We start from the raw sequence: 14,230 nt of genomic DNA on the forward strand, positions 1-14,230 counted from the left end.
ATGAGGGCCTCGCCCTCCTCAAGAACCCTTCCACGACGCCAGTGAGAAGAGACCGGTACGAGAAGAAGTACCGGGTTCCGGACGCGGCCCCCCTGTGCCTCCGGGCGCAGCCTACCCCGGACTCCGTCGTCTCCGCGGCGGCCAGGAAGAAAGCGGGGGGGGGGTGCGGCCTCCACATCGACTTCCCCGCCGGACGGCGAGGGAAAGAAATTGGACTCTATGGGACGCAGGGTCATCTCGTCTGCAGCGACGACGATTAAGGCGGCCAACGCCTTGGCTATCGTGGCCCGCTACGACAGGGAGCTATGGTACAAACTGGCTCCTCTGCTGGACTTCCTACCGGACGACAAGAGGGCGGATGCCCTGGAGATCCTACAGGAAGGCGAGGTGGCGTCGGACCACGCCATCACTATTGCGACGGACACCGCCGATACGGGATTTCGCCAGTTGGGCAACGGCGTGTGCCTTAGGCGGCGTGGATGGCTCAAGGCTACGGACTTCCGTCAAGACGTACAGACCAGAGTCCTGGACATGCCGTTCGATGGGAACAACCTGTTTGGGAAAACAGTGGACGATTCCCTTCAGGCCATTAAAGCGGACACAGAGACGGCCCGGGCCCTTGGGGTTCTGCAACAACGACGGCCGCCCTTTCGGAGCAGCGGAGGCAAGGGCGCCTCCAAAGGTTCCGGCGGCGGTTTCTCCACCTATCGTCAAGCGGCCCGCTCGTCGTCTCAGGAGGCCTATAGGGGACGAGGCAAGTCGGGCGGACCCCGCCGTCGTCGCCAAGGAGGTCAAGGCGGCAAAGCCTCGTCGAAACAGGATTGAACCGGCCGTGGGGTCGGGCCCCCACCGAAGCACCCCGGTGGGAGGCCGGCTGGCGAGCTTCGTCAGCGTGTGGGAGTCCATCTCCACCGACCATTGGGTGTTGGACGCCTTAGCCCGGGGCCACGCGCTCGAGTTTCAAAGAAGGTGCTCGCGCGTCCCCCCCGTGGCCAGGAAAGAGCTTCACGTCCCGCAGCTTCTGCTGGAGGTAAAGGCGATGCTCAGGAAGGGCGCCATCGAACTCGTCCCAAAGAGGCTTCGGGGCTCGAGTCTACGCGAGATACATCCTCGTGAAGAAGACGGGAGGATGGCGCCCCATCCTAGACCTGCGACGTCTGAACAAGTTCATCAAGGCTCAAAAATTCTGGATGGTCACCCTCCAGCACGTCCTGGGTCAGCTGGAGGAAGGAGACTTCCTGTCGTCGTTGGATTTGGAGGATGCCTACTTCCATATTCCCATCCTAAGGGGGCACCGAAAATTTCTCAGGTTTGTGGTCCAAGGGCGTCACTACCAGTTCAAAGCCCTCCCCTTCGGACTACGGTCGGCACCCAGGGTTTTCACCAAGTGCCTTGCACCGGTGGCGGCGCAGCTGCGCCGAGAGGGGATCCACGTCTACCCTTACCTGGACGACTGGCTCATCCAAGCCAAGACGAGGGAGCTCGCCGTGGACCACACGGCAAGGACCGTCCAGCTTCTCACGGACCTTGGATTCTCTGTGAACTACGCCAAATCCCACCTGGTACCCGCGCAAGACGCACTGTTTCTGGGAGCGAGGCTCGACACAGTGTCCCTTCTGGCCTCCCCGTCGGAGGAGAGGACCAGGGCCATCCTGGGCAAGGTACAACGGATGTTGGTGGCCGACGCGGCCAAGGTGAGGTCCATCAAGTCCCTCCTCGGAATGATGTCTTCCTGCATCTACCTCATTCCCCTGTGCAGGCTCCGGATGCGCCCGTTGCAAGAGTTCCTGGACGCGCGCTGGATCCAAACGACGGGCAGCTTCGAGGAAAGGATCACACTCGACGAGAGTTTCCGACGAGCGATCCGGTGGTGGGGCACCCGCGCGCATCTGACGGCGGGCATGGACTTCCAGACCCCAGCCCACCAGGAGACAGTGACCACGGATGCCTCCCTGGAAGGGTGGGGAGCGCACACCGAAAATCTGCACGCAAGAGGCCTTTGGCTCCCGACGGAGAAATCACTACATATCAACGTCCTGGAGCTCCGTGCAGTGTTTTGGGCCCTCAGGTCCTTCCTTCCGTCCCTCAAGGGCAAGGTGGTGAGGATCTTCACCGACACCACCACCATGTTTTACATCAGGAAACAGGGCGGAACCAGGTCCCCAGCACTGTCCAAGGAGGCGCAGGACCTGTGCATTGGGCCGTCGCCCAAAGGATATTTCTGGTGCCGTTTCATCTGGCAGGGATAAAAAACACCATCGCCGACTCACTCAGCAGGGAGCTGCGCTCGTGCCACGAGTGGGAACTACGGCAGGATCTAGTGGATCGCCTCTTCCGACGGTGGGGCACACCCCAGATCGACCTGTTCGCGACGAACTCCAAGTGCCGGAGGTTCGCCAGCAGGTTTCCCCAGGCGAGGAGCATGGGCGATGCTTTCTCGTTCCCCTGGGAGGTCCTGTTCCTTTACGCGTTCCCTCCATTGCCACTGCTGATCCGGCTCATCAACCAGCTCAAGAGGTCACGGTGCAGGATGATCCTCGTCGCACCTGCGTGGCCGAGGCAGATATGGTTCCCGGACCTTCTGGACTTGTCAGCGTCCCCGTCAATCAAGCTGCCGGTGGACGCGGATCTACTCTCCAGGGAAGGAGGCGCCATCCTCCACCACGACCCGAAATCGCTGAACTTGCAGGCCTGGCTCCTGCAGCGCTAGAGTTTGGAGGATTCGACTTACCGGCCGACTGCAGAGAGGTTCTTGCAAAGGCCAGGGCGTCCTCGACTCTGAAATGCTACGGACACAAATGGAAGAGGTTCTCTGTCTGGTGCCACGCACAGAAGATTAACCCTCTACGGATTACGGCTCCCCAAGTACTGCCGTACCTGCTGACGCTGGCCAAAGCTGGACTGGCACACGCGTCCATCAAGATTCATCTTGCTGCAATCTCCCGATACACCAGAACCACGGGGCGGACGTCCTTGTGGTCTCATCATCTGGTGAAGGAGTTCATGAAGGGACTGTTCAGATCGTTCCCGCCGGTGAAGGCTCCGGCCCCGGCGTGGGAGCTCAACGTGGTGCTGACCAAGCTCATGGGACCTCCGTTCGAGCCTCTGCACTCGGCCCCGTTGAAGTTTCTGTCGTGGAAAACAGCGTTTCTTGTGGCCATCACCTCCGCACGACGAGTGGGAGAGATCCAGGCCCTTTCCTGCAAGGCCCCGTACTTGACTTTTCACGACACGAGGGTAGTGCTCAGGACGCACCCCTCCTTCATGCCCAAGGTGCCGTCGGACTTCCACCTCAACGTACCCTTGGTGTTGCCTGTGTTCTTCCCGTCGCTTTCGTCCCCGGCTGAGAGGACTTTGCACTCGCTGGATGTGGCTAGAGCGCTAAAGTTCTACGTGGACCGCACAAAGTGTTTTCGGAAGACGTCACAACTCTTTGTGAATTTTGGACCTGTCAATCAGGGGAAGGCACTCTCGAAGGCTTCCATTTCCAGATGGCTCTCCGGCTGTATCATGTACTGTCATCGGTTGGCAAACCGACCGCTGCCTGGCCGTCCGAGAGCCCATTCCACCAGAGCGATCGCAGCTACCACGGCGTTCCTTTCTGGTGTGCCCCTGCTGGACAGATGCAGGGCTGCTACGTGGAGGTCGACGCACACCTTCACGAAATTCTACTGCGTCGTTCGGGATTCCAGGGAGGAGTCCAGGGTCGGCCAAGCAGTGCTGCGCAACCTGTTCGCCTGAGGTGAGCCTGTTGAGGAGGTAAGATGCTTAATGTTGAGTTTGATGTAATGCTTAATGTTGAGCCTTTGCCACCCCCCGTGGTTGTGCATGTGTGTACTGCTATGTATTCTTTATTCATGAGCATGTGAATCCATGCCAGACCCCATGCTGGAGAAGGAACAAGTTACTTACCTGTAACTGTTGTTCTCCAGCATGGGTCTGGCATGGATTCACATGCGAACCCTCCCGCCTACCCCTCTGCGGCTCTTCACTTGGTCATACTGCCACTTCACGTGCTTCCAAATCTGAAGATGGCTGCCAGAGGCGGGGCTTAGGTAGAGGGCAGTCATTGGCTGTGGTCAGTATGACGCAGAGACCAGTGATTGGTTATTACTACGAAAGACAGATCAGAAACGAAACTGATACTGGTTTTTTCTTTACCGAGGATTCCCAGCCTGACGACAGGGAATATTCATGAGCATGTGAATCCATGCCAGACCCATGCTGGAGAACAACAGTTACAGGTAAGTAACTTGTTCCTTGATCCATACTGGTGGAACAACCCGCCGTGTCTGCCTAGTGGAGTTCTTCATAGTCTGGCAACTGAAATCGATCACTTTTGTAATTGTTTATTTGTACAGTGCTTATACACAAGTGAAGTGCTTCAAAGCGCTTCACACCTGGGGTCACTTGACACATCTGATGGATATAAAAATGCCTGCTGCATTGAGCGAGAGAGAACCGGCTGGAAAGGGAGAGCGGGCTGAAGAGAAGGAAGCTGGAGACCCAGGTGCCCGGAGCAGTAATGTGCAGGAGAAAGACGCTGGGGCCGTGGTCTGGTGCGAGAGGGTCCGGTTACCCTCCTGAGCGGGTCTGTGCTGCAGAAGCTGTGAAACTCCCCTTGATCCTAGCAGCGGGAAACCAGGAGAGCGAGCAGTGCTCTGTGCAGGCCAGGAGGGAGAATCTGGGGAAGGGAGGAAGCTGAAGGAGCCTGGAGAAGTCTGTCACGAAGGACGCCAAGGAGAAGGAAGCTGCCGTATGTGACCGGTGAGTGTAAAGTAGGGACACACTCATACCGGGGCGCTCTGTTAACACAAAGCAAAGTCCTTTTTGAATGCCGAACTAACAAAGTAATTTTAAATGCTGCAGCGAGTGTTGGAGAATTCTCATAAATGGTTGATTTCTCTTACCTACTGTGTCCCTCAGCAGCTTTGCTGGATTTCTAGGATTTATTGTCTTCACCTGGTAAGAGTGTGAGCCTTTTTTCCCACTCTTACATGTGTTTTTTTATGTGTATTTATACTTTTTGTGTGATCTTGGGCACTGGAGCCTCACCTACTCCAGGGCACCATATTGTTCATGTGTGTTACACAGCACCTTCAGTTCAGTGACACAGGGTTGTCTTAGACTTCCCGCTGACTGTATTTTTTCTGGGGCTGTCGACTTCCCCCAGAAAAGATAAAGTTGCCATTAACTTTAGTCACTTTTACCACAGACCCATTACACCCCATCTTCCATGGAGTATTGGAATGGGTTAATTCTTATCCCTTTTTGTCTGTGCCTTTTGGAGCATTGTTTCACTCCCTTTACATTGACTTAGCTGGTGGCAGTGGTATCTACCCTAACTTTTCTACCGCTATTATCTTATATAAACGTGTTAATGTTTTAGGCTATTATATTAGCCTCGAACATAAAACCGCTTGACCAAATTGCCCCGGCCGGGTTTATTCGCCATTTCTTTTTGTTAGTCTTTCTCGTGTTTTACTCTGCGCGCCAAACCAGGTTTGGTCCCTTTTGTTAATGGCCTTTTTGCGGGCTTCCACACAGAAGCCCTCCTTTAGGCGCCGGAGAGTCTGGGTAGGCAGAATATGAGGGAGGGTTTTTAGGACCCCTGCCATGGGTTCCCTTGGTAACCCAAGTCGCACTCCTGTTTGATTAGCTGGGTGGCTGTCCTGGCCAGGACAGCCACCCTGCTGTGCAGAATCCTGTGCAGTGCCCTTAGGGACCACTACACACAATTAAGACTACAAGTGGTAATACAAGTTCACCTTGGTACAAGCCCGTACTACTGTTAGCGGTAGCAGTAGCAGAGCAGCCAGGCCTATCTCAAGAGTATATGAGCAGTAGCAGAGATTACACAAAGGGACCACAATTACTATGACTCAAGCAAACACTGACTCAAGGTTTCAGGTAAAAAATTGAAGTACATTTATTTTTAAACCATTTGTTATAAACACAACACTAATTCAAAATCACACGTAAAATATACTACAACCAACCAATTCACTTTGGTGCACTCTAACTCAAGGTAAGTACCCTATGTTTTAACGGACCGATGTTGTGAAACAAGACGTTACCGGGAATACGTATGCGATCACTTTTTGACAGTAATGACAGTTCGGTCTTGCGGATACGCGTATCTTTAGTAACAAGAAATGTTACCGGGGCAAAAACACACTTGGCACCTGAGTTAACCAGCGAGAGTTGGGGGCAAAAATCATAGGCAATACTTTAGTCAAGGCAGACAGAATAAGAGAACACTCGCGGACAGACATTCAAGAGTCAATAGGCTGGAGCCAGTGTCAAGTGGAACCGGGTTCCTGTTGTCGAGGATCAAACAGTTGGACAGTTCAAGATTCAACGTTGCCAGGAGTAGTTAGATATTGTCAACAGAGGAAGCAAAAGTTGTAAGGAGGGAAGACAAGGGCAAGCCTTGGAGGCGAAGAAAAGGGATTCACCCTAATTTCTCAAGCAGAACACAGTACCTTATTCAATGAAGAAGCTGGTGCCACGGCAGTTGTTCCTGATAGTTTCCTGCAGACCCACGGTTCCTGGAGCTTCGGTACGAAGGAGGACGTCTGGAGGGGTCTGCACCACACAAGGATGAGGCCGGCAGCAGCGACGGTGAATAAAAGGTGTGCTCCTTAAAAACAGGAGAGGCTCTTCAGATGGCTATCCAGACCACTACAGCATGGTGCAGCGGTTTCGGCCAAGAAGAGGGATCCTCTGGCTCTGGAAGATGAGCTGGTTATCCCCACCAGGCTCAAGGGAAGAAGACTTCGGACTGTATCTTCTCTGGTCGTCGAAGGGTAGATGGCTCAGGACTGCAGCAGGGCTTCACCGGGACGGGGTAGTTGCAGCAGTCGTCTTATCCTCTTCTCTTCGGTTCCTTGTAGTTCCAGTGGCGACTGACTTCCAGCCCAAGAGACCTGCCTTTTATGCGAAAATTCCCCATTCACACAGCCTGGCTGTCAATCACGCGGCAGGGGGGTTGTCCAGCCCGGACAACCACCTCAGCCAATCATGGCAAAGTGCGACTTGGGTTTCCTAGGATACCCTGTGCAGGGGGTGACTACACCCCTCCCTCACATTCAGCCCACCTAGACACCCAGGCCCCTTGAGGAGGGCTTCTTGGCAGAAGCAAACCTGGTTTGCCGCGCAAAGTAAAACACAAGAAGGACTTTAACAAAAATAAATGGCGAATAAACCTAACTGGGGCCAAAAGGAGTATTTGGTCAAGCGGGTTTATGTTCGAGGCTAATATAATAGCCTAAAACAATACCACGTTTATATAATAAAATCGCGGTAGATAAGTTGGGGTAGATACCACTGCCACCAGCCAAGTCTAAATGTTAAGAGCGAAACAATGCTCTAGGAGGCACAGTTAAAAAGGGCTAAGGATTAACCCTTTCCAGTACTCCATGTAAAGTGGGGTGTACTTGATCTGTGGTTAAATGACTAGGCAAAGTTAATGGCAACTTTACCTTCTTCTGGGGGACAGTAGTCAGCCTCAGAAATGGAGTCGTAGGAAGTGTAAAAGACAACCCGGTGTCACTGCACTGAAGGTGTTGTGTAACATACAAAAGAAGGGGGGCTACTGAAGTGTTGTACTCCAGAGTCCACAATCCTAAAAGCATAGGAAATACACATGGCAAAACACGGTTAAGAGTGTGAAAAAGAGGCACGCTCTTACCAAGTGAAAAAATAACTCTAGAAATCCAGCAAAGCTGCTGGGGGACTCACTAGGTAAGGGAAATTAGCCATAAAATGAGAATTCTCCCTAACAGATTGACAGCCAGGCTGTATGAATGGGGGGGGAAAAACTATATAAAAAGCAGGTCTCTGGGACTGGAAGAGCAGAGTCGCCACTGGAACGAAAGAACCAACGAGGAACTGGCAGAAGAGGACCCCTACGACTGAACTTCCCGGTGAAGCCCTGCTGCAGGTCCGAATCTCCAGAATCCGACGACAGAGAAGATCCTCCAGGAAACTTCTTCCCCCTGCACGAAAGGTGAATCTGTACTGTCAATTGTAGTCTGAATTGTGTGGTGTTCCCAAAGGTTACTGCATATAATTCTGCCTAACAGCAAGTACTTTTAGGATACAGAATTAACTGAAATTATTGAAAGCACATTTCAATGCCGCACAGAGTGAAAAGCAAGTTAAACTCATGACTGGAGTGAAAGGAAAGTATTAGATGTGGCAGAAATCACAAATGTATTCCCTGAAACAAGTATTGGCAAAGTCAAGAGAATACAAAGGAGGGTATGAAAATGAGAAACAAAGTACTATTACGTCCGTTTCCTCCATACTGTATGGGCGTTCCTTCGTGAGGTACGGGAGACGGAACAATTTTCACCAGAAAAATCTTCTTCCACTTTAATTTAGAGGCATGCAGGGGCGTGTCCCTGGGAGCATGCGCTCGCCTTAATCCACCCACTGGCGCCACTCCTCATTTCCCTGTTCCGTGTCGACGGGGAACGCGCCGAATACACCAGCGCACCTGGGTTTTGCTTCGGCCATGTAAGACCACACGCTCTTCCCCGGATATTCTTCTATCTTTGTCTTTTTCTTTTCAATAGGTACTGGGTCCTCCAACACCACGCTCCTCTCCCGCGCATGTCTGCTTCAGCGGGCTTCAGCAGGTGTCCATTCGAGTGTCTCCCCCCCCCCCCTTCAATCCTTTGCCTCCGCTGCTTTTGTCCTGACCACTGCTGGGAAGGCTCTACCCGCCATTCAATAGGCTGCACCCCATGTGGGACCTTAATATGGTCTTAGGCGCACTCGCACACAGACCATTCAAACCAATGGCGTCTTGGACATTAGGCTGGTCACCATCAAGACGTCCTTACTAGCCCTCACCTCGTAGAGTCAACGAAATACAGGCGCTGGTCGCCTCGGAACCATATACGACCTTTCACAGAGACAAGGTAGTCCTGCGGACACACCCAGGTGCTGTCTGCTTTCCACTTGAACGAGGAAATGGCCCTTCCTACGTTCTATGCTGATCCTAAGGGCGAAGCACAGTGCTGCACTGCCTGGATGGCAGGCATGGCCTGAAATTTTACTTGGACAGGACCAAGGCCTTCCGCAAATCAGGCACCCTGTTTGTCACTTTCGCAGGCTCAAGACCAGGTTACTGCTGGATGGTCTCGGCCATCAAAGAAGCATGTGAGGGCCAGCACAGGCAGCTTCCGGCCAAAATGCATGCCCACGCAGTCGGGGCTAAGGCAAAGGCAATCCCTTTCCAGCGCCATGTCCCTTGGCAAGTCATAAGCAGGGCGGCCACTTGGGCCACTCCCTCGGCTTTAGGCAAGCTTTACTGTTTGGATGCCGGCTCTAGATCTGATGTGGTTTCGGGCAGCCGGTTCTCATAAACCTATTTGTTTAAGGAAGGTCTCCTCTCCACCCTGGGGCTACATTCAGGTCTAATCGCCCATGCAGTACGGAGGAAATGGGACTGGATGTAAGAGCAAATATAAGTTACTCACTGTAGTGATTAACGTACTTGGTCCCCTTTCCTGCATACGTCCACCCATCCTCCCCCTTAATTATACTGGTGTCATTAGGCAATGTTAAATCTATTGTCGACGCGTCTATGGGGACTGAGGTGTGGTGCTGGAGGGCGGAGTCGGGTCAGCGCATGCTCCCTGGGACGCACCCCTGCGCACCTCTAAATTTTAAAGGGGAAGGAGGTTTTTTTCTGGTGAAAAAAGGTTCCGTCTCCCGAACCTTGGAAGGGACGCCACTGCAGTATGGAGGAAAGGGGACTAAGAGTACGTTAGTCACTACGGTGAGTAACTTCTAATTTATTGGAGTAGTTTTCAGCAAGGCCCTCAAGGTTTTCATATTACTGCCCAACCTGAGTGTTCCATATCCATGCTGTTTTGTTGGGGAAGGCCCTCCCTTGGCCACCCACTCTTTTGAATCCATCTTTGTTAATAGTTCCCAAAATGGGGTTATGGAGAGAGCAAGTGGGTATGTATGGAGTGATGCGGGTCGTCAGATAAGCTGGTGCCTTTCCGTATAAATACTAGTGCAGGAATGTTGCAACTTTGAAGTGAATACAGGCCGAAATTGGGAGCAAGTGTAGTGATTTCCCCCCCAGATGAAATGTCCTCGCGCTTGGGGATGCCCTTGATGATGCAAACTCAACAAACATCATTTTGGACAATTTGGAGCCGGTGCAGACATTTTTTACTGGCCCTATTAACGGTGAGTTACAGCAGTCGAGCGCTAGAGAACGATAGCTAGAATGATTGAGGCACAATTATCTGGTGAAATAAAGGGCTTGATGTTTCTATGAAGTCTTAGACCAGTTACAAAACAACTGCCTTCTGAGTCTCGTAACCCAGGGTCGAATTTAAAAATACCCTGTTAAACTTTTTCTGCTACTGCTATAGGGCATCTTTGATGCTTAAGTGCGAGTGTTCTTTCCCCAGCTTGGCTCTAGTGGCCCAGCTGCCAAACAGTAGTTCAGTTTTTGCTCCGTTCAGACAGAGCCAATTCTGTCATCCACTGTTTGATGAATCTATAAATGGCGTTCAGTCTTGTTGTCCTTTTCATAGCCCCCAGTAATTTTCAGAATTGGCTCGGTGTCATCCGCGCAGTTCGTAATACATTGCAGGTCTCTAACAAGTGGCAAAGTGGTATTGTGTATAGATTAAGAAGTTTGGGAGAAATGCAAGCTCTTTAGCCAACTCCACAGGAGTTGGGGGGGGGGGGGGGGAGGGGCAGTTTAGAGGAGGCACTTTCCCAGCAGACAGATGATTGATAACCTAACTAGAAGCTTATGGGCAACAGTTCCCTGTGCCTGAGAGGGTGTGGGTCAACCGGGCATGATCAAGCGGATCGAAAGCCACAGACATGTCTAGCAGGACCAGGAGCCTGGTTTTCTCTTAGTCCGCAATTTCAAGCAGATTAGTCTGCAGGTCAAGAAGTGCGGTCTCTGTACTATGGTCCGCTCTCCTCTCTGAAACCCGATTTGTTTGCTGTGAAAGATGGAGGCTAATTCAAAATGAGCTTGAAGTTTGTTAGTGGCCACTTTGTCCAGAACCTTCAGCAGGAAATGCTTTTGGTAATTGGTTTAACATTTTTTGGGTCCAGGCCTGCCTTCTTCAGCAGTGGTGTAACAGATCGCTTTAATGGCTTCTGGAACTTCACTGTAATCGAAGGACGCTTTTACTAGTCTAGTGACAAAAGGTGTGAAAATCCCTTTATTGTCCAGTATTCATTTTACTGGGATGTTCTCTTGCCAAGAGGCGGGGTACATGGAAGACGAGATGGAATCATTCATCTCCAAATTTGTTACATGTCTGAAAGTGAGGTAGGTCTTCGTGTTGCTTACACATCGGTGCAGGCGGGGTCATGATTAACTGCCATTTTCCAAGTCTATCTGAATGTTATCGCGAGCTGCAGTGATTTTATTGGCAAATGCTTTCTGAATGTTGTCACAATCTTGGTTTGTTGGATGACTGGGGTGTGCTTAAGCTTTAGGTTTTTTCCAGAAGTTTCAAAATCTCGAAGAGCTTCGTAGAGAGTTATTTATTTATTTTTTTTGCTCCAGCAATTTCTTCATTGAAGACCACTTTTTTGGCAGCCGTGATTTTAAAGTTATATGCTGCTTCGAGAGACTTCCATTTATCTTTATTAAGGGCAGAAGGGTGTTTTAAGCCAAGTTTGTTCAGCACTTCTTTTAAGTTCTTTTAAGATTGTTTGGTCAGGTGTAAGCTATTTTTTTATGGTTTGGGCGCTCTCGTACTGATTCCTTGGTCATGGGAGCAACTTCGTCCAACATGCTGGTCAGAGCGTAGTAAAGTTTCCACTAATCGTTCAGCGGGGGTTGAAGTTTTGGTTGAGGACATAATGTCTGTGAGACAATTCTGAAGATGGAGTTTCACTTTTTTAGGTATGCAGTGATAAAATCGCGGCAAAAATGTTGCCTGTACAAAAACTTGCTGCAAAAATGCTGTGGTTTGACCCGTTAAAGGTGTACACCATTTAAGGGGAGCTCCCCTTAAATGGTATAATGGGTACGGGGGGGTTGCAGGGGTGTCCCCGAATCCTTTGCATGGATTGCAGCTGCAAAACCACAGCCTTTTTGCCGCGATATTGTCTACCCCCATTTGTGCCGCGATTTTAACACATGGAATTCTTTTTTAAGGTTGTGGTTGTACACAACTATGGGTGAGTTGGGTACTTACCTTGGGACCCCTTTTAGACGTACAGTAAAATCAATATGCTGTGATTGGACCAAAATACATGGTGTTTTTTATAACAAATGTCAGATTTCTTGATCACCCAATCAAGGATGTTTCCTGACGTTGCTGTAGGTTCGCTATTCTTCATTTGAAAATCAATTTCAAGGAGAGCTTCTCATAGAGACACTGCCTCTTTGTCTCTCTGGTTGTGGAGCCATCTATTAAGGTCACCCACCACCAAGGTAGAGCAGTTCGGACCCAACATGGTTTTTAAGGTCTGCAGCAAGTCCTCGTTAAGGGTCACCTTGTCGTATGGTTGGCGGTACTCCACAATAAGAATGAAACTGGTACAAGTGGTGGGTGTGAGTTTTAGATGCACAATTTCACGATTGCCACATGTACAGGGGCTTTAAAAAATGGAAATCTTTGTTTTTTGTTGCAATGACTGCCCTGCGCCCGCTCCCTCCTTGTGCCCTCCTCCGCTGCATGCCCCCCACCCCCTTAGCCTGCTGCTCAGTTCTTACACATAATAAAGTATTCTTCTGGGATCGACTTGTCTAGGGATGGGCCACTTGCCTCTGTTGGCCAAGTCTCAGTTCAAAATAAAATGTCGAGGTTGTGGAGGGTAAGATAGTAATGAATATCCAAGGTGTGTTTACTTAACTATCATGTTCAGTAGTGCAATTTTCATGTCTTGTCTGTCAATCGAGTTAGCGATATATGTGGGTAGTTTAGAGTTGTTACATTTAGCTGTAGAGTTTGCTTTCTGCACGCTCAAGTTGCCAAAATGAACCCCCAAAATTTCGTTTAGACCCAAAGAGCACTGGGAATTTGCATGTTTGGGCAGAAACCATGAAGGGGAGGGGTTGTAGGTTGGCACCACATTGTCCAGAAGCAGCAAGAGGAGCACCTGAATCACCATGAAGGTAACCATTCCTGTTTACTACAACATGGGAATCTAAAGTTAGTCTTCACTGGCTATTTCACCACAAATTGTGTCCTGACCACAATATCTTGTAGTGCAGGTTAAGGAGCATCATTGATCAAAAATAATTGGGTGCTGGTTTGGTATGCATTTGGAAAGTAGACTTACTAGTTTTTGAGCGGTACCACATAATAATTTTTCCTGACATTTTTCAGCTGTGTATTTCGAACAAGGAAACTATGATAAGTGCCGTGAACTGTGTGAGCAAGCAATCGACGTAGGAAGAGAGAACCGGGAGGACTACCAACAGATTGCCAAGTGAGTGGAATACCAAGTGTTCTCAACCCCTTCCTTAATAGGAGTGATGTACTGTCTAATAAATGTTGTGATAAGCGCATACATTTTTCTGTGATGTGAGATCTCAAGTACAGTTCCATAAAATGAAATGCCAAAGGCTTTCAATACTACCTTTTTTTGATGGGATGCTGCTCAAATCTTTTGTTCTGTTTCTCGATTGCAATTTGTGCTCTCCCTTACTTGGTGTTGGGTCAATTAGTAATGTTTTTGCTTTCCTCAGAAGAAGGTGTTACTTTTGAGGCATCGAAATCCACTCCTGGCATTAATGCAAAAATATTTGTTTGCAGGAGCTACACTTCATTTATGAAATTCTCCAGCATTGGATCTTTCATGGTTTCACATGCTTAGAATATTCCCCGTCGTCAGACTGGGACCCTCGGTACACATATATAGCCTTTTCCTATAGGAAAACTTCTGACACTTTTGTGTCCTATCTACGTCCTTTTAGGACCCGCCTACGCATGCTCCGTAGGCCGTCCCAGTATAAGAGGCCCACCCCCGCGGTTCCCCTTCAGATTTCAACCGTCTCCAAAGTAGTGGGATCTCCAAAGTAGTGGGATCTCCTCGCGTCGTCTTACTATTTTGTACAAGGTTGTGTGCCTGGAGTTGGAGTTCAAAATATTTTTCCCATGGCAGGAAAAGCGCTGTTCCGTCCATGCGCGACGTGCGGCTTGAAAAAAGTTTACGAGGGGGACGGACATATGGATTGTATATACTGCCTCCACCCTCATCATTCGGCTGATAACTG

At 50.3% G+C, this 14,230-nt stretch overlaps 1 protein-coding gene across 1 annotated transcript in view; it reads left to right on the plus strand.

Moving 5' to 3' along the window:
- STIP1 (stress induced phosphoprotein 1) overlaps positions 1-14,230 on the plus strand; it is an 812,376-nt gene that overhangs the window by 471,639 nt on the left and 326,507 nt on the right. Inside the window, exon 7 of the mRNA XM_069650819.1 lies at positions 13,341-13,443. Coding sequence (XP_069506920.1) covers positions 13,341-13,443 — 103 coding nt within the window. The remainder of the gene's footprint in view (positions 1-13,340; positions 13,444-14,230) is intronic.

The sequence above is a fragment of the Ambystoma mexicanum genome, chromosome 3p (assembly GCF_040938575.1).
Source record: "Ambystoma mexicanum isolate Mex_15411 chromosome 3p, UKY_AmexF1_1, whole genome shotgun sequence".
In the NCBI taxonomy this organism is placed as follows: Eukaryota; Metazoa; Chordata; class Amphibia; order Caudata; family Ambystomatidae; genus Ambystoma; species Ambystoma mexicanum.